Source organism: Chionomys nivalis, chromosome 18 (assembly GCF_950005125.1).
Source record: "Chionomys nivalis chromosome 18, mChiNiv1.1, whole genome shotgun sequence".
In the NCBI taxonomy this organism is placed as follows: domain Eukaryota; kingdom Metazoa; phylum Chordata; class Mammalia; order Rodentia; family Cricetidae; genus Chionomys; species Chionomys nivalis.
In genome coordinates this window covers 45,054,951-45,081,222 of record NC_080103.1, presented here as the reverse complement: position 1 = coordinate 45,081,222, position 26,272 = coordinate 45,054,951, and the positions used below count along the sequence as shown (strand labels likewise).

General features: G+C 36.8%; 1 protein-coding gene across 1 annotated transcript in view; it reads left to right on the top strand.

Annotated features, from left to right (window-relative positions):
- Positions 1–26,272, top strand: part of Bank1 (B cell scaffold protein with ankyrin repeats 1) — a 211,451-nt gene that overhangs the window by 13,443 nt on the left and 171,736 nt on the right. Inside the window, exon 3 of the mRNA XM_057793002.1 lies at positions 19,977–20,375. Within this exon, the coding sequence (XP_057648985.1) occupies positions 19,977–20,375 (399 nt within the window). The remainder of the gene's footprint in view (positions 1–19,976; positions 20,376–26,272) is intronic.

The following is a 26,272-nucleotide window of genomic DNA, read 5'->3' as shown; positions in this document are numbered from 1 at the left end:
ATTGCAAACTATCATTTTAGAGCTGGCCTTTGAATCCAGGACAGCCTGAATCCAAGACTTTGGCCTGAATATCAGTTTGCCTCTGAAATAAACTTATTTCATTCACACAAATACTTACCCATGTCCATATCAGAAAGTTACTTTGCCCATCTGGAGTTCTTAATTTTTCTAGTAATTAGTACTTGTTATAATAGGAAACTATCTGATGTACAAGACGATATTGTTAAGTAAAAGAACACTATCACTGGGGCATTCTTTACAAGAGCCAATAAACACAGCTTCCAAATGATTATTGTAAGATAAAAAAAAAAGTTTGTTTTCTCCAAGTGCTTGTAAGTGAATGAGGTAATAGAAAGAGCTATAGTGTAGTGCTAGAAAAAAGAAACATGTTTTTAATGATGGCCATTGGGGTATTTAAAATCATCAGAGCTGCAATACAGATGTGATTAAAACACGCTGTAAAACGTTAGCAATAAAGAGTCCTTGAGAAACCCACTGTTTCTAATTTGCATCTGCCTAATGTTTGGCATCCTCAAAGGAATTTCCAAACCCCTACTAATTGACTCTTAGAAAATCCTTCTAATGTATCATTTGCTTTGACTCAATGGGAAATCTAAACAATGATCATTTAAGCTATTTAATCAGCATTTTCCTCCAAACACTGAGAAGCAGCAGCTAGCATGCTGCACATGTGTCTGTTTTATTCAAGGCTGGAGGGCACGGGCCAAAGGAGCTATAGCTGAAGGGAGTGTTCAGATGGTGTACTAGACAGAGAGTCCCCAAATTAATGGTGTTCTAGATAGAGAACCCCCAAATCTAATTTCTGATACTGTGAACATGTCTATGTAGGAAAGGGAGATTAAGGCTGGAGGTGGAGGGAAGATTGCCAGTTGATGACTTTGAGGAAGAGAACCCTCATGCACTCTCTAGAACAGCCGAGTGCAATCACAGTGTCCTCAGAAGTACGAGAGGAAGAGGCAAAGGAATGACTGCCTAGGAAGGGTTTGAGCGAATGTCTCTGCCTTGAAGATGGAAGCTGGGACCGCGAGGAATGACTTGTGATGCCTTCTAGAAGGCAGAAAGTGTAGTTGTGGGTTCTTTCCTAAGGTTCCAGAAAGAACTCAATCCCTCCAACTGCCAATTTTATCCCAGGGAAACCCTTTCATGAATTGTAACAACTGTTAAGCTAATAAGTTTGTATTACTACTCGTGTTTTGGAAGTTTGTGTGGCAGCAACAGGAATCATATATATATATATATATATATATATATATATAGAGAGAGAGAGAGAGAGAGAGAGAGCGCCATGGATGTGGACTCCACAAAGAAGATGGAGGCAGCGTAAATAACAGATACTACCTGACCATCAGGCGTTTGTATTTCGGTCTGCTTACAAAACTAAAGCATGAAGGAATGAGCCTTGATAAAATATCAAGAGCAGATCAAAGACACTCTTAGTCATTTCAGCAAAGATCTTTCTGAACTTAATATTATTTTAACGCCCAGATAAAAATAAAAGTCTGTCACCCTTTAGTCTGGCTGGCTCATAATATATGAAATCACATGGTATAATTTTGGGGGTTATATTATATAAGTAATACTTGTATAGGATAGAATGATTAATATAATATACAATATACCATAGTCATCAACTCATAATAGATATTGATAACACTTGCCTTGAATTTTAAGAGTTTATATGTATATGTATACACACATATATGCATGCATATATATATAGATAGATACATATTTTCTTATTATGCCTATGGTTTCTAATCTTTAATTTACATAGTAATTCATGATATATTTAAGGATAATTTTTAAATGTCAAGATGTCAAAGTATATTTTCAAAAAATGGTATTATAAAATTTAAATATTTTTGGTTTGGCAGTTGTTCAACTCAGTATTTTTTTTTTTGATATGTAAGGACTTTTTCTCAAGAAACCTTTACACTAACAGTAGGTTGAATGAGTAGAGAATATTCCTCAGCCACAGATTTTTTTTCTTCCTTTCGTTTTTGAGATGAGTTCCCACTGTGTACCCTAGGCTTCCCTCAAGCTTGCACTCTCTCTGCCTCAGTCTCTGGAGTGCTGATGCTAGGCTTTGGACTCCAATCCTGTTTCCCTCAGTAGTATGTCTGTATGGGGCATTAAATGCACTATGGTGGCAGAGTAATGCATATTAACTCATTTCTTTTTATAATATATACCCCCCTTTAAAGGCAACAATTGTGTTTTTTATCCTTTTCTCTCTCAAACCTGAAAATTCTTTCCTTATGATCATTACATTTCTATTTAATATTTTAATTGATGAATACATTTTATCATTGCGGTACCCTTTATAATCATAAGTTACCCTGCTGTATTTCAAATACTTGATCGAAAATCCAGATGAGAAACCAAGGCCATGAAGTCTTAAGAGTTCTGCTGGTGAGGGCTAGGGAGGAGAGGAAGAAAATTAGACCCCGAAATATGACTGTGTGAAGGATTGCATTGTTTCATAACATTTCCAGATGAACATATGTAACTCTTTTAAATATTTTTATTTACATATATGTGTGTGTTTACCCTTAAATGTGTATGGGTACCCAAAGAGCCCAGAAGAGTGTGTATGACCTGGAGCTGGAGTTACAGGTGATGGTGCTACTGAATGAAGGCACTGGGAACTGAAACCTGACAAATTCTCTGAAAAAGCAGCATATACTTTACCTACCCATATATGACTCTTAACATTGTGTGTGTGTGTGTGTGTGTGTGATAGAGAGTGTGTGTGTATGTGAGAGAGAGAGAGAGAGAGAGAGCACGAGAAAGAGGAGAGGGAGGGAGAGAAAGAGAGGGAGGGAGGGAGAGGGAGGGAGGGAGGGAGAGGGAGTGTGTGTGCATTTTGCTGTTTCATTTCTCAGCCCTGGTGCTTCTATAAATTACTGTGGAGCTCAGGATGGCTCCAAACTCATGGAGACCCTTTACCCTCAGCCTCCAGAGTGCTGGAATTACATGTGTGAGCTATAACTTTTAGTTTATTGATAAATTTTAACTTTGATTATAATTGTAAATTATATTACTGTATGTAAGTTCAGCTGGTAAAATTTTAAATACTAATTTAATCTTGTTTCTATAAACTCAAATATAAATGTATACCTCTGAAAATACTCAATACTATATTTGAATATTTATTTATGCTGTATTGAAATATAATTACTTAGACAAATAACATTTAATAACTAAGGTGCATTATTAATATTATTTAAGAATAAATTTGATCTTTGCTTGATGGCACACATCTGTAATCCTAACAATTAAGATTGATGGATACAGGAGGATTGCTATCTTGGGCTACATAAAATGAGCCTATTTCACAAAATAAGGCATAGCAAGCAATAAGTAACTTGAAAGCATTTATTTTTGCATGTTCTTAGTTTTAAACAGTCTTTTATATGAGAGGGAGCTTCCATGTTTGATGGGCAACATCTTGTATGTTGTAATAGTGATAAGAAAATTATGCATATTTATAATATTTTTTTCTGTTTCTTCCTATTCTAAAATATTTCTTTGCCTAGAAGTTCACTTTCTTATTAAAATAATACATGGATCTTACTATAGTATGAACATGCACATGTCATTTACTAATGCCAATAGGCAGTTTGTGGCCACGTTAGTTACCATGATCTTGTCTTTGTAACTTTGTTGCTGTGATGCATGGAGTGTGAGTATTTGTAGTTGAAAACAAATCTTCATAAAAGTGAGTCTGAAGTAAAATATTTAAAATTTATTTTCTCTTATTCACATATGTACTGTAACCTCTTCCCCTAATTCACCATCTTACCTTTTATAGATTTTGATAAACACTATAACTACGCACTATTGACTTGAGAATTCTGATATAAAATTTTAAGTGGATAGTTTCCAATATGGCATCCTATGCAAATAGGTGATTTGGCTTCATTTGACAAAATCCCATTAGTGAATTAAGGTAGAGTTTGAGTAAGAAATTAATTTAGTAAACTTAAATAAGCAACATTCATTGAATTGCCTAAAAAATAGTAAACGCTGTTTAGATTTCTCCTTTTCACATCAGAAGGACTAAGATCTCTTTCCTTCTTTCCTGTCAACAATATTTAAAAAATTAAGAGCTGGGCTAGAGAGATGACTCAAAGGATAAGAGCACTGGCTGCTCTTCCAGAGGTCCTGAGTTCAATTCCCAGCAACCACATGGTGGCTCACAACTATCTATAATAGGATCTGATGCCCTCTTCTGCTCTGAAGATAGATATGCAGAGCACTCACACAAAATATAAAATAAATAAAATTTAAAATTTATATAAAAATTAAGAACTGTGGCTAATATCATCCAGCCTAGCTTGGGAAATATTATATTAAAATATCTATAACTATTCTTACACCTGAGTGGACTTATTGCTCATGTGCTTGCTTCCATTATTTTCTGGGCCCTGCTCCTCGAAAATTCAGTTTTGAATAGTGTTCAAAAGTGGGTTTTTAAATCTAGAGGATTTATATGGAGCTTCCCATATGGTTAGAAGAGAATGGACTTTAAGTGACCTGAAAGTGGTTGCTGTCAACAACCGTCCCAGACTTAAAGGATTTTGTAGACTGTTCTACTGTTTAGATCAACTGTTACCCAGAAGTCTTGTTTACGCTGAACATGTGCCCCAGATGGGTTTTAGGGAAATTCTGTGGGTGGGAGGAGACACACTTTGCCAGTTTGCTACTTCTCTTACATTAAAAATTGACTATGAGATTACAGACATTGAGATGAGTCTCATTTGCTGGATTTAACTGCATTAAATGAATAGATGACCATCCACACTTTGTTTCCATACATACTTGCTTTCTAGTATGCAAATTTCCAAATCATTCCCCAGTTTTCACCATACTGCTTAATTCTCCAATTTATTTAATTGGGGATTAATTTTTTGCAGGTTTGCTAAAGGTTTATTCTTGATCAGTAATGTATTATAATAGAATACAAGCAATTTTCACATAGAAAACTCATGGAAGACTTCATTATCAAAACAACAATCAAAAGTTTGCTTATGTGGTCAGCAGTAGTGGCACACACCTTTAATCCCAGTACTCAGGAGGCAGAGGCAGAGGCAGAGGCAGGAGGATCTCTGTAAGTTTGAGGCCAGCCTGGTCTACAAAGGCTTGTTCTAGGACAGGCTCTGTAGAAAAGTTTGCTTATATAATTTCAGTCTTTTGGGAATTTCAGGTCATGGAGGGGATTACAAGTTGGCAATGAAGGGCTTAGTTTACAAACATTCATTAGTGTGCTAAATCTGCCAAGTTCATGGAAGTATTTCAAAAAGGAAGAAAAATGATTTGACCTCTGTTCTGAATTCATGATTACCCATCTGTCCCTCTTTCTCTCTCTTTCTCTCTTTCTCATTTTTCATTACTCTCATCATACTGTGCTCTGGAGCTTTGAATAGAATCAGATGAATTGAGAATGAAGGGAAAGCAAAGAAGCAAGAGACTGTCAACAGTTTTCTCTTGCTCACTGATAACACAGTAGACATGGGGTTGAGTTGTTCACCCAGATTTGCCCTCTTTTAAATCTCAGCAAATGACCCTGTGCTGCTGTCTACTGGGAAGCCATGAAAGGGACTGAGGGTTTTTCAGTTTATCGTAACATCTCTTGCACTGCGGTTTGATAGTTGAACCATTGTTTGACACTAGAGAATGTAAGATTAATGGTTTGTTCATGGTATGGCATTGGATAGGTTCATAAAGCTTTTTAATTTATGTATTTTCAAGTTTAAAATTTTATGTTTGAGGAAAAATACTTTAAGAAAACTGTAATATCATGAGTACTCTAAAAGGATGCCACAATGTTCATGTAGAAGTATTTTATTATTATCATCAAGCAGGAGTTTTGATGTAGTTATTTTGAAATATAGTTCATTTGTAACCAAATGTGAAGACACTTTTCAGTCAGGGAACTCGGGTGATTGCGGAGATAATTAAGTGGAGGTGTGGCAATACATGTATTGAGTTGACCAACAACACTAAGAAAAAAGGCAAAATCACGAGGTAAAGGAAGCCAAATATATGTTGGTTTACATTTTTATTTCAAGAAAATGGAATCTGTCACGAGACCTCATAATGAAACAGATATACCTATCCAGCATAGGGGCTTTGGACCATAAGCCAATGGCGATTATGATCATATTCCCACCCATGCTGCTGAAACAAAATGAGACAGCCGTAGTAAGAAGTGGGATCCTATTTAGAAGGTTATTTTATAGCTCCTGGTATATTCTCCATAACCTTTACCATCACAATAAAACTAACTGTAAAAAGTTTACTAATATTTCTGCACTACAGAATGAAATTATAAACATGGTACAGGATCTTTACATGCTTGTTTGAGGCTGAGATGCTAGACTTTAATGTAGCATTGACCAAACATTCGAGTTGGAACTTCAAGATCTGACTTTTGGTTTTTCAATTATACGAGTCAATATCTACTAAAATGTTTAAAGAAAATTCAATTCTCTAAACTCAAATTCAGACTTCATGAAGGTATATAGTGGGATGATAAAATGGATACTTAAGAATTGATAGAGCTTAAATATATTCTATAGTTACTCTATTATGGATTGTGTTAGAACTACTAAAACCCTAAAAAAGGATGCTTTTTAAATTCTACATTTTCTATTAATTTTTGTCAGACTTGGTTTTATAACCAAAATTGTTGAAGTATAACCTTTACAAATAAAAATAAATCTACTATATACTTACAGAGATCTAGAAATCTATGTATTTTAGAAACTAAAAGCCATGTAAATTTTAGTATTGATAATATTTCTATTAAATATTTTCAAAACATCAGCCCTAAATTTTGCATTATTATATGCTTTTATCTTAGTATTTTGTTTATGGAATGGGCTTTTCCACAGGGCAATAAATTTGTGAGATTAATTTTCCTAGGATCATATAAAACCTATTTCACTTTGATCCTATTGCAGCCTCCACTGTGATGCTAACAAATTTTCAGTAAGCGTTTGATGATCAACAGTGTGGTCACAGGCTTCTGCAGGTTCAGTTACTCCCAAAGGAAGCTAGGAAACATGAGTTCACATCAAATTTTCCTTTATATAAACCAATATAAACAACAAAGACATAAGAAAGTCATTACATGGAAGGATGTAATGTAAAGGCTTTTGTTTCTCAGTATGTTTCTTATTTAGTAATTTCATTTGGGTATTTCATTCTTAAATTAAATAGGTATATTTATTTCCACTCCCTTTCTTCTTTTGTTCTGTGTAGCTTCTTAGCTCAAGCCAAGCCATATTTTCTTCAAAGAAAAAAAAATGACCAGATCAAAGTTTACACTGTCCTGTTAATGAAATTATCTTCTTTCCACTACTCTTTCAGCATAATAGATGGGTGCTTAACGTTGGAGACACACACTTTTTAATTTTTCTCAGGAAGCTAATGCCAAACATCTCCCTTTCTTTCCCTTCCTACAGATTAGGTAATCCTCCCAGGTGAGGTTATAATTGTATATTGAGGAATGGTGTAGAGGCGGTAAGAGTTAATGCTACGGGAATGAGAACAACACATCTGTGGTACTAGCTTTTCCCATCAAGATTGCCCTCATTTTATTATATTCTATTTTGTAGTAGAATATATTTATTCACAATTAAATCAGTAATTTATTTCTCTAGTGATCAACTGGGCTATATAAATCCTGAAGGCAGAAATTAATCTCTATGAGGACTCAATAGAAACTCATAAATTGATTTTTAAAAAAGGTTATCAGAAAAACAAGGCAAATAAATGTCCCTTTAGAATCTGAGGTATAACTGTTGTAGAACTCCAGGTAGAAGTTCTAAAAATTTAATGAAGCATCATTGGAAGAAAAGTATCCCACATGCTCCCAAGATGAGGTAGTTTGTAAATATGATCTGACTGTGTTGCAGAGCCCGTCCTTGTGACTGCGGATTTTATTCACAATTATGTTTCCTGTGGCTACCTGCCATAAGTTTGTAAATGTGACTCTTGCTTGATACCTCTTTTGTTATATGAAATTTTACTATGTCAAAGTTAAAACCTTCCTTTAATTTAGACAGAAAAAGAGAGGTGATGTGGGATTGCCTTCTGTATGTTGTGAATATGCTTTATTACCAAAGGTAAATAAAGAAGCTGCTTTAGCCTATGTCAGGGCAGAATATAGCAAGGGTAGAAAATCCAAGCAGAGATAGAAGAGGAAAGAAAGTGAACTCAGAGATGCTATGTAGTTACCAAAAAGAAAGGCATCACAACATTACTGGTAAGCTACAGCCTCGTGACAATACACAGTTAATAGAAATGAGCTAATTTAATACATAAGAGCTAGCTGGGAACACACCTAAGCCATTGGCCAAGCAATGTTGTAATTAGTATAGTTTTGGTATGTTTATTTGAGTCTGGATGGCTGGAAAACTTAAAAGAGCAATCTTTGCTTACAAATTAATAATAGGAACAGCCCTGGAGGATGAGGAGATAGGCATGCAGAGAGGTGGTGTATGAATCAATAGCTTGTGTTTTGATGACAATATAGCACTACTTGTTGAAAGTCTAAATGAGTTGCAGGTCATGGTAAATAAAGTGGTGAAAGCAAGTGAAAATCTTGGTATGAAATTAAATGGGAGGGGTGCACAAGGATTTTAAACATTGTAATAAAGAGTCAGAAAATCAAGCAATCAAATTTGTGTATCTGGGAGGAAATCTCAGTTCAATGGAAGGGACTTTTCAGACGTTAAGAGGCAGGTAGGGATAGCAAGGGCTGCATTCCAGGCATTAGGAAAAGGTTTCTATTGATCTAAATTTCTTTATTTCCCACTCACACCAAAAGTTCAATGTAAGAATCTAATCCTAATCCTCGTATTTGTGCTTCAGAGACAAAAGCACAATGCTTTCATGGATGGATACGTTAATCTTTCATGAAAGGAAACAATAGTCTCCAAAGGAGGTAGCTAATTATAGGCAAAGACAGTGATAGCAAGTGTTCTGTTTATGCTTTATATGTGAGCAATAAATTTTTTTACACCTTTAAAGTGTTAAACTGAGAAAGTACAGCATGAAGAACGAGAGAAGGGAGAATAGATCCTAATATGATCCATAAAGCCCAAAGCATTTCCCATCTATCTTTATAGGAAGTCTGCCTGTTGAATCCTGTTCTTATCATAACAGGAAACTTCTGTCATTTCAGATTTAGTGGTGCTAACAGGCTGCTCATGCCATCTGTGTACTTGAAATAACACATGAATGCTTGAATACTGTATGAGTACAACCCTATCGATATATTCAGATATTCAGATTTATACATTGTCTTTTTCATTCTAATAACCCTTTAAAAAATCAACCCATCCGTACTTTTCAGACTATCACATTGTCAAGAACCAGGAAGAATTTCTAAGTGTCAGGTACTTGCTGTAGAATAGGTTCTTTTCCCCCCCCACGGGATTAGGTGCACAGCATCAGAGAAAGTCTCAGAGATGCAAAATTAGAGATGAGAAGTGATGTGCTAAATAACACACAGCTCTAGCTGGTGATCCAGGGAGGTTTGGGATATATATCTGTAGTGTTGACTGTACAAACTTGGGCAAATTGTACAAAAAATAAGAGGCACCTTTGTCTCTATGAATAAAATGAACCAACTTTCTTGGGGGGCATTATAGGATAGTGTTTTGCCATCTTATTATCTTTAGAAAATCCTGGGTTTCGTTTCCTGTTATACTGAAAATCCCATTGAAGAGTTGAAATATACAACTGATTCTACTGTATTTACTTAATGACTGAAATAAAGGTATGTGCACATGTACTGAACTTCCTTGAGTGGGCACACCCATGTTATCAAAGGCTGATTGCTTAGAATTTCATGATTGTACAAAGCTGGAATTCTAGAGGTGTTGCGACAAAATTAATTATCATTGGTCTCCTTGATAGCATTCATAGTCCACTCCTTTTAAAAAAATGTGTGTGAGTTTTTGTGCATGTGAGCATACATGAGCATATGTGTGCACTGATCAGAGGACACTGCTCAAGAGGTAGTTTTCCCTGACACTGTGTGGAATTCTAAAACATAGAATCCTGAGATTGAGCTCAGATCATGTGTCCTCAAGTGCCTTTAAACACTGGACCATCTTTCTGTCCCCATAGCCCACTTTTGTATCTAGCTAATATCCTTCTGAGTATCCGGAAAACATCTTGAATATATTTTTAATGCATCATTAGTGTTCACCAATTCCAAAACTAAAAGCCATCAAACATCTACAACTGTAAGCTTCTAACTTCCTGCTTTGCTGTGACCGAGCCACCTGCTGCCTATAGTGATTTATTTAGTCATTGGCTTGCCTTACAGTTTTTTTTCCTTCTGTGATGATAAAAAGCTCTATAATTAACTGCTGCTTTGCTGGAACATGCCATTCTGGCAACCTGAATCCATGTTCTCAGGTCCTGGATATTCATAATTGGCTCTGAATAAACTCCTCTTTGCCCCCTTTGAAATAAGAGCTATGGTTTGCATTAATGTGCACAATTAAAACAAGTTACAGCAGCATGACTGTAACTTTTATTTTATCATTTTCGAACTTTTCCCAGGGATCCAACAGAGCCTTGCTTATACTAGGCAAGCGCTCAATCACCAAGCCAGAGCCCTAGCCCTTCCATTTTCTTTCCTTTTTATTGCCAGTGAGAAAAAAAACACCATAGTTTTAAAAATTAGAATCTTGCAACATTTTCTCATTATGCATAATGATATCCTGGCTTGACACAGGGTCTCATTTAAAGAGAAGAAAAATGTCCATTTGAGACTGAGATTCTAGAAAAGAATTGTGATTTATGTTTAGCCTCATTCTCTTGATAATATAAATAATCTTTTTTGGTATAAACACTATTATTATAAATTATTGATACAAATTTCTTTTTAGATTAAAAATTCATTATAGTATTTATAAAACAAATGAGACATTATTGAATCTGGCAGAATACTTCATTATAAATAAAAAAGTTAATATGTCTTTATTTTGTTCTTGAAAAACAGTTTGTTGGATAAAGAGACTGTCTCCAGGCATGAAGGTGGCATGACACTTCTCTGCCCTGGAGTACAGGTTGTGACCATGAGATTGCTGGATCTTTAAATGATGGGAAGAAATACGCTAAACAGTCAATTATAGCTAAGTCTAGTGATATGAATTAGCATAATACCACTTCCTGGTAGGTAAAGAGAGGTTGGGTCTTAGCATGATCATCTGCTATTCCTTTCCCATGCTCATAGTCGCTCCAGATCGTGGGCGGTGCTGTCGTATATGAAAAGTAGAAGCATGTCTAAAGGAGGACTCTACAACACAGTTACTTTGGGATCACTGTCATGGGGCTCTTTGGTGATGCAAGTGATCCTGAATCACGTTCTTTCCTGCAAGTAACAGCTCAATCACGCTGTATTCATAATTCAGTGGTTTGCTAACCTAGATTTGGATGGAATTATTATTTTGGTCTTTTATCTCCATCCTACTTTTAGTGAATGTATATATCTGTTTATAAATCTCCAGCAAGTCACACAATACCGCTATACAATGCTTTCATTACTTTCATGTTGGCAGATTTGAGACTTACATTTTGAATAACCTCTTTGGGACTTTAATAGTATCTTCAGTAGTAATGTTATTCGATTATGTTATATATTCCTAGGAATGAAAGTTTGCATTTCTATGAGACATATTGATCATTTATTATTAAATTTCCCAACTTCTGGAAATTGGCTGATTTTCACATTGATGCCCCTCCTTAAATTGGGAGAGTAATGATTTAAACTTGGTTGAGTTCAAGTGTGTAAATGAAGCACATTGCCTCTAAACTACTCTTGAGAATTCAGAGATGATTCTTCTGGGATCTACAGCCTACACATTTCTATAGTTACATACTTCTCTTTGCTAAGTCAAGAAGAAGAGAGTCAGAGATATGGCTTCTATTAACTTTTGGTTTTGGAGTCAAGATAGTTTCCTAGTAAAAAAGTCAAAGGCAGAAGGAAGGTGATTGATCGTCTTTTTCTGTGACTGTGACACATTCCCCTCTGTGAGCGATCACTAGTGAGTGAAGAAGACCATCACCTTGTAAGGGTTAAGTGAATGAATTCAAAAGTTAGTTCAACTTCAGCAGGGGTATAGAAGATACTGGGCCTGGACTCCTCCCTCAGTAGCCTGTAAAACCAGGAACTGGTACTACAGACTGTCGTTACTGGTTTGAAGAATGGGTGCTGGGAGGCATCTCTGGCTCTATTCAGGCATCCTGAATTATCTGCAGTTTGTTAGTAAATGACTGTCTAAACATGGTTCCAAGAGTGCCGAACCCTGTAAGATTCCTGTCCATCAAGAGGTTTTATACCATTGCCCTCTTCCTGTAAGACTCATTTCAAACAGGCCTATCAAATGCCTGGACAGGAAAAAATTCCTTGGGAAAAACTGCTTGTTTTAGAGACTTTAAGACTTACACAGAGCCTGACTAAAGGTCAGACAGATCAGCACAAAGATAGTGTAGGTTATTGTCCACTCTTACCCCTTGAGAGTGTTGTTTAGAATAAACTATGCTCTGGGTGACTTTGTCTGAATTCTTTCCATGGAGATCACAGGGGAGCCTTGGAGAGACCCGGTGACAGTGGATGTTAAATATTTCATGTTCTCTAGCGAACACAAAAAGTTTCAATAAATAATAATTGAGAATATTAAAGACCAAGTGCCTTGCAGGACTCCAGCTATCAGGAAGAAAGGAATGAATGATCCTTAATGCTAATCTTCAGCCTTTTAACAATTTGCATAAAGAAAGAAAACTAGCATGTAGAGATTATTGACAGAGTACAAATCAAACCGAAGTGAAAATACCTGCTCATCGTGAACAAAAGATGTTCAAAGAGTATTGAAAAAGACGAAAGATTTCATCAATTTTTAGATACAATTTTAGTCACTAAATTTAGACATACATGCTATATTATTAAAGATGAACTTAGTGTGTACCTTATTAACTTTAATAATAAATGGAGAAACAAAGCAATGCTGGTTTCCACTTAACATTTTTAATTATATTTTATTAAAGTTTCTCAGTTTATTTATTTACTATTTGTTTGTTCATTTATTGTGGCACATTGGACGGAACATAGACCTTGAGCATCCTGGGCTGACTTGGATTTTGTCTGTTATTCATTTTCACTTCCTTTAGGCTTCATGTGGAGCACTGGCAAGTCATGTGGTCCCATTGCCAGCAGTGCCCTTCCTTTTCTGTCCCTAACATAGGTCCTTCCCTCTGGAACTGAAGAATCAAAATCCCTTTCGATGTTTCTTCTTGGTTCTTTTTCAGATTGATATGATTTATTTAAAATCACATTTTAATCTAAAGTATTTTTGACAGATAATCAAAAAAATTAAGTTGTATGTGCTATAAATTGTTGTTGTGTTATAAATGTTAATTGTCATTTATGCATTTTGATGTTAGCTAGTATTTGTTGGTATCTATTTACTGGTATGCTACATATGAGTTTATATCACTTAGCCCATCTGACTTGTCTTATTCCCTAGGATAGTTTAATTTGAACTTGCAATTAATAACAAATCAATTTTTTCATTATGACATTAACACCATTATCCCAAACAATGTATAATTTTTCCACTTTCTATTACAGTCTTTGTCTTACTTTGCTTTTCTAGCATTAATTTTATTTAAGTTTTTATGTTATGTGTGAAGTTTTCTAATGTATCTACCTTTAAAGTTTGAAGACCTCCTTTGAGGTGTGCCAAGCTTCTGTGATTAGAATTCACTCCCAGCTTTTTAATTATCACTTATGTAATTGTCTTAGTTTTGGGGATCTTGTTCCCGAAACCCACCTGCTGTAAGATTGACCAACCTCAGGGACTACTGAATAGTTCCTCCCCAAACTTCCTTTTGCTACTTTTCTTAATTTAAATGTGTGTTAAACTTTAGCTAGTGTACATTTTGAAATAGGGCATCTCAAATTTTTATGCTTGTGATCACCTTTTAGTTAATTTTTTTTCATTACCCCAGCTATGTAATACATAAGTCTATAAAATAGTATGCAGATTTTATGTTTATTGATAACAAATCATAAGTATAGTTATTTTAAAATAATTTTATAAATATGTATACCTGATTTTTATTATTTATTAAAGCAAACCTGAATGCTAATCTGTTTCTTACATAAAAAATTTAATCTCAGCTGAATATTTGATCCTTGGGATGCAGAATATCTTTAATGTTTTTGTAGTTGATATTCTATAATCACCCATCCTGAAAATACCACAGGGAAAAAATGGCAAAATAATGTTTAGAGAAATTTCAAAAGCTATTGGAAATTTTATTCTAGTGACAAGGTAAACTTTACCAAGTGACATTTCATGAAATTGAAGTCAGCAACTCAAACAGTAATTTTTAAATTTAATCATAATAACACGGTACAATTCAAAGGTATACTAATTTGATAAGCACAATAAGAAATAGGAGTATAAAATATTAAAAGGCTATTTGTAGACGGAGTCAGTGCTTTTGTTTCTCAGCTGCCCCATCCCTAAATAATCACAGAAGATTAGTATTAATTATAAATGTTTGATCTATAGATCAGGCTTATTTCTAACTAGCTCTTACAACTTAATCTATTTCTATTCATCTATATTTTGCCACATGGTTTGTAGAGTTAACCATCCTCTAGTACATCTTGCTGCTCCAGCAGCTTGCTTGCATCTCCCAGACTCTGCCTTTCTTTTTCCCTATACTTTTAGCCTGACTTTTCTACTTGGTTCCATCCTGCCTTGCTCCTGACCAAAATCAGCTCTCTTATTAACCAATAGGAACAAAACATTTCACAGAAGGTTTATCCCACGGGAGCTGTTTCCTACAATTAAGCTTTAATGTTTATGTAGGAGCAGGTAACTTTCTATGTAGAGTAAATGCTGTGATTCATACCATACGTTAGTCTGGAATCTGATCTGTAATGTTTCAGGTAGTGTGCATTGGTTTTACATGGTACGACAGTATGCACAATGCAAAAATGTGCCTGGTGTGTGTTTAGAACCAAGTCTGCAGTGACATCACACAGTGCAGCTTAGGAGCGTGTGTTTCAGTGTGTTTTTGATGTGGAATTGATTTCAGTTGCCAGGAGTTCAGAAACCTCTTTTTGTTGTTGCTTTGCTTTGTCTTCTTTTGTTTTGTTTTATTTTTTTTAGATCACATCTTTTTTCTTTTTTATTAAGCATTTTTAAAACTATCTTTTCTCATTTTACATGGTTATCCCTGTTCCCACTCCCTCCCTCCCTCCCTCCCACTCCACCTTTTCATCCACCCCCTCCCCATCCACTCCTCAGAAAGGGTAAAGCCTTCCCATGGGGAGTCAACAAAGTCTGACACTTCACTTCCAGGCAAGGTCAAGGCCCTCCCTCCTATATCTAGGCTGAACAAGTATCCCTCCAAAGAGAATGTGTTCCTAGATGCTAGTTCAAGCACTAAGGGATAAGTCCTGGTCCCACTGCAATTGGCCCCATAGACTAACCAAGCTTCACAAGTGTCAGTGAGCTCTCAGTAGCTCAGGTCAGCTGTTTCTGTGGGTATCACCATCATGGTCTTGACCCTTTTGCTCATACTATCACTCCTTACTATCTTTGACTGTTTAAATTTGCATGCAAATGAATGTAACTAGAAAAAAAAAACCATCCTGAGTGAGGTAACTCAGACCCAGATAGACAAACATGGTATGTACTTACTCATAAGTGGATATTAGATGTAAAACAAAGGAAAGCAGCCTATAGTCCATGATCTCAGAGAAACCAGGTAACAAGGAGAACCCTAAGAGAGACACATGGATCTAAAAAAGAAACAGACAAGACCTCCTGAGAAAATTAGAAAGAGAGAAGGAAGGTTTGAAGGGAAAGGGGGGGAAGAAGAGGAGGGAGGAGGAGAACATGAGGGAATGGGATGCTAAAGAAGAGGGAAGGAGCCGGGCGGTGGTGGCGCACGCCTTTAATCCCAGCACTTGGGAGGCAGAGGCAGGTGAATCTCTGTGAGTTCGAGACCAGCCTGGTCTACAAGAGCTAGTTCCAGGACAGGCTCCAAAGCCACAGAGAAACCCTGTCTCGAAAATCAAAAAAAAAAAAAAAAAAAAAAAAAAAAAAGGAGGGAAGGACAGTGAGGGAGAAAAAGAAAAGAGATATCTTGATTGAGGGAGTCATTAAAGGGCTAGCGAGAAATATAGCACTATGGAAATTCCCAGGAATCCACAAGGATGATCCCAGCTAAGACCCTAGGCAGCAGTGGATAGGATGCATATACAGACCTTCTCCTGTAATCAGGTTGATGACTACTTTGTCATCATAGAACCATCAACTTCAACCATCAACTGATGGAAGCAGATATAGAGAGCTACAGCGAAGCACTGGGCTGAGCTACCGGAGAACAGTTCAGATACCTAATTCTTGCCATTTTGTTTGCTAACCCTCCCACACAGAGTTGTAACCCAGAATTTAAGAAGCTGGAATCAAAGCTATACCAATGAATTAATTTCTCCATATGTATGTTTATGTAACCCCTATGCAGATCAAGACAGAGAGTAATTCCAGAGCTCCAGGAGGGCTCCTCAGCCTGATCTACTAACCCTGATCTCAATATCCTTATCTATGCCCAATGTATCCCAGGTAGATTAGCATCTGTGCCCAATGTGTCCAATTAGATTGCCAATGTTCCTCTGCTATGTGCACTCTTGCTTACTGCACACAATGTTCTTAGATCTATGCACGTTTCATGTATCTATGGCTCATTCCTTCTCGTTGTTGCACAGAAGAGTATCTTATAGTAACAGTGTGCAAGAAGAATTCGCCTTTTGAGAGCTACCTTACAATTCACAGTAATCTGTTGAAATTGCTCAGAAGAAATTACACCAACTTTCTGCTTTCTCTTGTGATTGACACACTTTCTTTCTACATATAGAAAGTACTTTTATAATAACTATTAAACTAAGGTCAATTTAGTCAAGTCTTGCTTTCCTTAACCATTTTTCCCCCAATTGTACCTCACTGATTCATAAAGCTGGTACCTTATACTCTTTAGTCCAAGACTTTATCAAAAAAATTATTAAAAATCTTGGGCTGGTGAGATGGCTCAGTGGGTAAAATTTTTTTCCATATAAGACAAACAACCTGGGTTGGTCCAAAATCTCAGACCCCGTGGTAAACGGGAGAAGTGATTTGCTGAAAGTTGTCTTCTGATAGCCATATGGTGTTGCAGGCTGCGTTCACACACATACCACACAAGCACATGTAAATAGGACTGTTTGTCTTTAATCTTAAAATAGCTTTAAAACTGTTGTCAGCATGCCTCAAGTATTCATAATAATGGGTTTCATTATGACATTTCTGTAAAATACATACCACATTTTGATCACATTTCCTCCCTTTCCCAACTTTCTACCCTCCCATTGACCTTTTTCCTCTTATCAGCTAGACCACTTCTACACCACAATATTGTATGTGTATTCGTGTGTGGTGTAAGCAAAGGTATATGTGATGTATGTAGATGTTCATGAGGATTTGTTCACATATACATATAGGTGTGCTTATACATATATGCATGTGTGTGCAGAGGCCAGAGGTATATGTAAGGTGTTTTTCTCAATAGTTTTCCATCTTACGGTGTCTCTTACTGAACCAGAAGCTCCCAGGGTCAATTAAATTGGCTAGTCCATTCATTCCAAGGATCTGCTTGCCTCCACCTCTATAGTGCAGGGGTTGCAGATGCCACGTCAGCTTTTTATTTTATGTGGGTTGTGGAAATCAGGTCCTCATACTAGCACAGCAGGTACTACATCAGCAAGGATGTGTGTGCAACCCCTGTAAAAAGACTCAGTGTGAATCTTTCTCATCTCCACTTCAGGAGTTTGTATTATCCGCATATTGAATCTTTTTCTTTTCAGTTTTTAATCTACTTAATCATGTATTCCCACATAGCTTTAATTGCATCCTTTCTTAACATTTGCTATGCAACATCTAGCTTTGTTACAGGTTAGAAATTAAAATGTTACCAATCTCTAATCTAGTTATTGCTTTATAAAATTTGCTTGGATGAGCTGGGCGGTGGTGGCGCACGCCTTTAATCCCAGCACTTGGGAGGCAGAGGCAGGCGGATCTCTGTGAATTCGAGACCAGCCTGGTCTAGAAGAGCTAGTTCCAGGACAGGCTCCAAAACCACAGAGAAACCCTGTCTCGAAAAACCAAAAAAAAAAGAAAAAAAGAAAAAAAAATTGCTTGGATGATCTTTTTTAAAATTTTAATTATGTCAAATTGTCTTTGAACTCTTGTTGTACTCAAGCTCCAGTGAGTTTTGTGCTCTAAGGTCTGTCATTTTCCCCTTTACTATTCTCACTAGTCCACGTATGATAAATTTTTAATTGCAATGAACATTGGTATTATGATTTGACAAAGTTCCATTCCATAAAAAAAAAAATCAGTACTGCTAATATTTATTTTGCTCACATCTATCTAGATGAAGGTTAGATTTTGTATTTTAGCTTGGGCAGGAAAACAACCCTTGGCATTTTCTTCCTTATCTTCCTCGGTACTTCTAAATGACTGGCTTCTCGTGGCCTCGTGTGGTCTGCAGGAAAGTGGGACAACAAGGGTTGTTTTATTGCTGCACAGCAGCTGCCTGAATCTACTGCTGTTTCTGCTTCTGACTGCTGCTCTGTAATCGCTATCCCACAGCTTAGGCTGAGACTTGGCAGGGACCCAGAACTGCCACTGCCTCTGCAGCCAGATGTACTTTTTGATGAAATCTCTATCACATTTTACCAATAAAGACTCCGAGTCAGATACTGGGGAGAAAACCTGCTAGCTCAGAAAGGCTGAGAAGCAACCAGCTGACATCCCTCCTTAGCTGGTGACCCTGCAAGAGAGAGTATCTCTTCCACAATGCAATCCCAAACCAAACCAGACTGCCATGCTCAAAGTCCCTCCCTACCACTTCCTGCGCTTTCTCTATTTATTTTATTTCCTGACTCCCCCTAATTGTCTTTAGCTACTTCCTGTCAACTAGTTGCTGGTTCTGACCCTTGACCCGAGGTTTTATTTAATTAACACAGATTCAGGGTTCACAGTGAGATCAAATATCCCTCAGCAAATCGTGGTTTGTGGTCTCGGGTGATCCTTGTAAGGCCTTCTGCAAGTTCCTCCCCTTTTCTGCTGTGGAGTGGTTGGATCTGTGGACTTGACTGATTTCTCAGACTCAGCTTTGAGCCTATCTTGTGGGATCTTGTAGAAGCCCCGTGATGGGAAAAACAATAGGAAAGCAATGCCTGAGGTCCTGACAGTCTGACGATTCTGATTCCTCAACAGTCTTGGCTCTGAGTGGGAGATAGATCTTAGTTCTAGATTGTTCTACGAGAACCTTCTATTAATTTCAATAACAACATTTATTATTTTAAAATTGTAATTTTTTTTGTCGTTTTTGTACTCAAGTGGGTATTCACAGGCCTCAGCAAAAGTGTGGAAGTCAGAGGACAATTTATGAGAGTCCGTTCTCTTCTAGCGTGATGTGGAGCCCAGGGATTAAGCTCCGGTCCTCCTTTGGCGCCAGGCACCTTCACCCAGTAAGCCACCCGGCCAGCCCACAAGTTGTTACTTTCTGACACATGATTTCTCCAACTTTTTTGTTTTTCACAGTTGAATTCCTTCATGCAAAGAAACTTTGTTTTGTTGATTTCTGGGGAGTCACATTTGTGACATGAGTAGAAGAGGCTTGAGAGGCAACAACTGTGTTATATCTTAGTTTTTAATCTGCGTCATTCCAATAAAGATAGCAACATTTTACAATACTGGTATCGGCTATAAGAAATTAGCATGTTTTTTCACATTTAAAGGAGAATATAACTCGCTGTTAGCCTTCTGACTATAAGAAAAATAAAACATTTTTTCCTCTCTTTCCAGGAAGTGCAAAAGACATCCTTCTGATACATGAGGAAGATGCTGAGGAATGGGCTCTGTACTTGCAAGAAATATTTATACATATTGTGGAAAGAGAAGCCATCCTGGTATATCCCTTGTGGAATTTCTCTTCTTCACATTTGGATTTGCTAGACTTAAATGCTTACAAATGTAAGCTTCTGATATTATCTAATAGTCTACTTAAAGACCTAACTCCAAAGAAGTGTCAGTTTCTAGAGGAGATACTTCACTCGCCAGCAAGTGTAGTGACCCTGCTTTGTGGGATGGAGAGCTCGGATCCTCTCTTTCAATTATTAAGTGTCCCCGGAAGCAGGTGGGAGATCTCAACAGAGCAGGAGCCCGGAGACTACATCTCTGTCGTCAGTCAGATCCTAGACAGAGGTAAGAATGCCACATCTTCTCTGTTGGTTTTTAAATGTTTATTTATTTACTTCTTTTGCAATGGGAGGGATGGAGAAGTTAGCTAGATGGTTAAGAGCACTGGCTGCCCACTCTTCCAAAGGACCCATGTTCAATTCCCAGCACCCACAAGGAAGCTCATTAGTCTCTAACACCTATTCAGAAGAGCCAACACCATTTTCTGGTCTCAGTAGGCACCAGGTACACACGTGGTTACACATACAGGCAAAACAGCTATATACACAAAATAACAATATTTTTTAAGTTTTGCAATTTAAAATTTTAAAGGTTTTTAAAGTCTATGAATAACTGATGTAAGGCTAAGATTAGAACACAAATGTCAAGTTCACCTAACAATGTTCTGACTGACTCACAAAATGCATTAAGATTCTTTATTTTTAGCTTTATTCCAGTCAAAAGTTAGTACTTGTTCTAAAAAAAAATTGGCTAAACACACACACACACACACACATTCCTTTGGGCAACTTGGATAAGATTGTGATACCACAAGCAAGCCATGTTATGCTGTTTGTTAGTTTCTGAAAGATAATATCCAGCATAATTGGTGAAGCCTAAACCACTGCTGTCCACACTTATATTGTTACCAGCCAATAACAGTTCAAAGTTTGAAGACTTAAGTTAGAATGCAGAGCTTAGGCTGTTCTGATAATTGTGTGATATATTATTACAGGGTGAAATGCTGTTATTTTCATTGATTTTAAATGGTAAATTTGATTTTAAGCTTAGTGCCACAATATAAAGAACAGAACAGAAGTTCTCATTCATCAACTAATTGCATTCCTGTGTAATTAAGTTCTGGCACTAATGTCATTGAAGGACCTCCCTCTGCGGTGCTCTGCTCTGTCATAGAGGGTGCTACGTTCAGTTGCTTCCTTGTTTGCTCAACCTGCATGTGTCCTTCAAACCCCCAGCTTTGTGACTATGGTTTTGCCTCTACAGGGAAAGAGGGAGCTGTTGTTTCATATTGGCTGTATTAAATGTCAAGGTTGATTCTTTTTCTTGGAACATATTTCTGTATCCTTTAGCTAACCCCTTCATTATTGGACCCTGTCTTTAGTCTCTTAATGGGACAAACATTTCTTCTTTAACACATGGCCATTTGTCCACCCCAGGTGGGTTACTACTTTTTACAGTTAGGTCCTCAGTGTTTCTCAGGTCTCTTCAAAGAAGGTCAGACTGACTGTCTCTTCCACTTGACCCACATCTGCCTGTAAAGTTTACTTATCTTTGTACATACCAACTATGACTTTTCCATCCATTCCTAGTGCACTTAATGACATTCATCAACCAAGCAGCAACGCAACCACAGTCTGTGATCTTTAGCCATATCTATAATAGATTGGGCACGTGTTGCAGTTCTGTAAATTGAGGGAACACACCTCATCCCTTCCCACTATCCTCAGCAAGGTTGTATCTGTCACTGATGCACCTGAGGACCACAGTGTTTCAACAAAGCAAGACAAGACAAAAATCCCTTGTTTTCAAGCACTCTGACCTTTAAAAATTCAATATATTTGTGTGTGAGTGTGTGTGTATGTGAAACGTGAGCACGTGTTTGTGTATAGATGCACACATAGGTCATGTGCACATATGTGTACAGGCTGGAGATCAACATCAAGTGTCTCCCTCTATCTCTCCTCACCTTCCATTCTGAAACATCGTGTCCCATTAAGCCACAAATTCATCGACCTGGCGTGTTAGTTGTTAGCACCAGGGATCTGCCTGGCTCCAGCCTCACCCACTGAGGCTTCAATAACAAATATATCCTGCTGTGTGCAAATTCTATGTGGATGTTTGGAATCTAAACTTCATGTGTGTGTGTCAGGCACATTATCAACTAAGCCATTTCCCCAGCCCTCAGATTCAAAGACTCTGCTGGTTATCTGTTATTCCATAGCAACTCTCTGTAAAACTTAGCTATTTAAAAACATAAATGAGAATAGTACACCAAATTAGTAAGGTCCAGGAAGTGAAAAGTGGCTAAGCAGAGGTTCTGGGCCAGAATATGCTATGAGTCTATGTGTTTAAAATTGGAAACTTCTAACTGGAAGGTTCCAGTGTGTGTGTGTGTGTGTGCATGCGTGCATGCGCACGCTCGTGTGCACACCTGTACATGCTTATATGTGTGTGTGTGTATATATATATACACATATATGTGTGTGTGTATATATATATATGCATATGTTTATGTGACTGTCCATGTGTATGTTTGATTGTATAGGGGAATCTCAGAATAGAGCTTTAATTGTTGACAAATTTCTTTGTTATATCATCTTTTGGTTGTCTAAAAGTCACCTATAATAGACTCATGAAGAAGTTCCCTTGGAAGCAATATTTTTAAATTCTACCATGTTCAAAATCCCTTATCTCTTGCCTTAAACTTGAACTACAATTTGACTCAGGACAGTATTACTCATGTTGTCCCTTACTCTAACATTATAGAATACTGAGATTTGTAATGTCTGCTGAGCAAAGGGTCCTTAATTGATGCATCATCTTAGTGGTTCCCTAGAATGGCTTTCACCACTCAGTGTCCTAGATCCATTACTCTAGGACATGCTTTCTGGTTTTGTTTTTGTTTTTCTGTTTCCTCAAATTTATTCCAGAAGCAGTTTGTTGAGTTAAAAATTTAATTTTTTTAGATTATTGTTATGGTTTTAATTTCCAAGAATTCATATTAAGAATTTATGGGATTGATTTTGATTGTGGTGCATTCCTCCCATTCTGTCTAATTCTTTCAGGCTTTTTAGTATCTGATTAATTTCATTTGTTTCTTTGACAGTTGCTGCTTCTTTTCAGGCATCTTACTTGCTCTTTCTTACTTCTAATTTCCTTTGAATTTTTATTGCATTTTTTTTCTTTGCTTTTCACTTGTCTTAAGCACATTCCTCTCTTGATCCTGTCTTGGTCACCTCTCCTTGACACCTTGTATTTCTGTATTATGAAAACAACTTGAAAATAATAGCATTATTCATTACACATCATGGTCAATTTTTGACAGCAGTAATCCGACTGGGTCTCTTTGTTCACTTTCCCTTCCTGTCTCTTTCTTTTAGTACTTTTCCAGTACATTAATCTTTTTAATATTGTAAAAAAATATAATTGGAAAGTTATGAGGAAATCTAAATAAAGTGCATATTTATGAGTATTGTATGCTACTTCTACTGAGGCAGAACAGTAAGGATTAACTGATTCCTCACACCCAGAATTTCTACTTTCCCTGAATAACTCTCATTTAGTCATTTCCCCGCCCCCTCTGTGTGTGTCTGTGCCTGTGTTAGTGTCTGTCTGTCTGCCTGTCTGTGCAGGTGTCTGTGTACCATGTTGGATATGTAGACGTGAGAAGGCAACAACTCTTGGGAGTTGAAATTAAATTACCCTTTATATTTTATAGGGTAAAATCCTCTATTTAGAGATAGCACACTACAAATTTGAAACTACTTTTAACAGTTATTCTCCCATATTTAAGTTTTAGGCTTCAAAATTTTAAAAGTAATATAGATATAGCGAATGGAAATATTAAAAAATCTGTAGGAAATAAGGAAACTTCTGAATAGAAAAGACTGTTGAATTATTGTCGGTTGATAGCTTCTGGGGAAGGAAAACTCAACTCTTAAGAGTGCAATCCAAATGGACTGAGCACACCTGTGAGTATATGGGAAGTACACATTAGACTCGGGAGTTAAAGAAGCAAGACATGAAAAGTATTTGAGATGGGTTGGAAGATTGGCGTGGTTCTGGAAGGGATTAGGGGAGAAGTAGGGAGTAAATGTGGTGTATGTTCATATGAAATTCTCAATGAATTACATATGTATATTTAAAAGGCTGTTGAAATATAACAGAGATACAGCCATGAAACCAGAACGTGGCCAGTTTGGGGCATACACAATTTTTATGTAACCGGTAGGTCCACCTTACATTGCTTCAGACTGTTTAATGATTCATTTGCTCTGAGAAGCTTCCTTAGTGGTCAGCCTACTGTGTGTTTTGTGTTTCATACCACCCTTCATATTGAATATGTAAAGCCTGATTTTCCAAACAGAAGACAATAGAAAATGGATAAAATAGGACAAAAGATATGGAATTCAATTCCTGTTATCCATTTTCGCCTTTCCTTCACCCACTAGAGAAATTGCACCAGAATAAGAAACCTTTTATTCGGAAGCATGCTGTGATAAAAAGGATAATAAAAATGCCAGGGAAGTCATGAAAATAATTAAATGTTTAATATATTCGCACAGACAAAGAAAAATCACAGGAAATTTTATAAAGTTTAATGAAAGAGAAAGATATTTAATAATTATAATACTCAGGCAAAGTTTATAATTTTAAAAAGTTAAGTAGTGATTCATGTTTCATCTGAGTATTTTATTTCCTTTTAAGAAATTAAGAAAACTAAACTTCCTGTCTCCCTAATTCTCAAATGGAGACTAGCCTGAATCCATGTGAGCTTCCCCCTGACTGCTTACAGCCCGAATCCATGTGAGCTTCCCCCTGACTGCTTACAGCCTGAATCCATGTGAGCTTCCCCCTGACTGCTTACAGCCACATGGGCAGCATTTCTCCCTTTTCCTGTTCATCTCTTCATTTGGTTTTGCCTCTGCACATAGAATTTTAGTATTTCTAAGTTTCATGCATCACTGTTTAAATGTAATACACACACATACACACACACTCACACACACACTCACATATCTCAAACATAAAAAACCCAGCAAGCATCCTTTTTTATTTAATCTTTTAATTTTTTTTGGAATTTCACATGAGTACTATAGTTACGTACTACGTAACCCACTCCTTTCCCCTATTCCTTCTGTGCCCCCACCACTCACACTAAAATTTATGACCTTTTCTTTAATTATTATTGTCGCACACACTCACTCATACAGTTATATATGTATATTCACACATAAATACAACCTGCTGAGTTTACTTAGTATTAATCATAAGCATAAAATACTATACATACATATGCATGCATACATACACTTGTATATATTACCCATGTATTTTAAAATGGAATATGTTTAATGCTGACCACTTGGGATCAGATAACCTATAAGGGGACTTGTCCCTGGAGAAGAGCAAATCTCCTGCTCTTAGCAGTCATTAATTGATTGTAATTCTTCATCTAGGGGTAAGGTGTTGCAGCACTCACCCTATTCACATTGATATATCCAATGTTATTGTCACTGTGCTGGACTTATTTAGGCAACCGTATTGTTTAGATTTTCTGAATGTCGTTTCACTAACAATATTTAAAAAGTACTATTTCATACAAAATTCTTAGTCTTCTGGCTCTTACAGAATCTTTTGATTCCCCCATCCCTGATGTTTCCTGAAGCTTAGATCTATAGAGTCTATTTGTAGATGCATCATCTGGGTTGGGTACACCATGGTCAGTTGTTCTCTGAATTTTGATTAGTCGAGGATTTCTATAATGGTTTCCATCTATAACAAAAAGCTTTGGTGAGGGATGAGAGCTGCTCTTGCCTGTGTGTATAAGGATACATATTTAAAATGCAGTTAGAAGTTTTATTGACCTAGGAAAGTGGCTATAGTAGCTTTTTCTTTAATTAGTATCTAGAACCTAATCAGTCACTAGTAGCTGGTTAGGTTTGCCAAACAAACAGGATTAGTGGACATTAAGTCCAATTAGATGGCTATTGGTTGCCCATGACACGTATGGGCCACTATTATACCCATTCCATATCTTGCTGGACTTTTCAATTGTGTGTTTGTAGACATTTCAGCTGAATAGACCTGTTGACTCTTTTACTTCCCTTAGCAACCTGCACAGCAACTCAGGGAGGAGTCTTCCACTTTTATTTCAGCATAATGTCTTCAAATCCTGCATC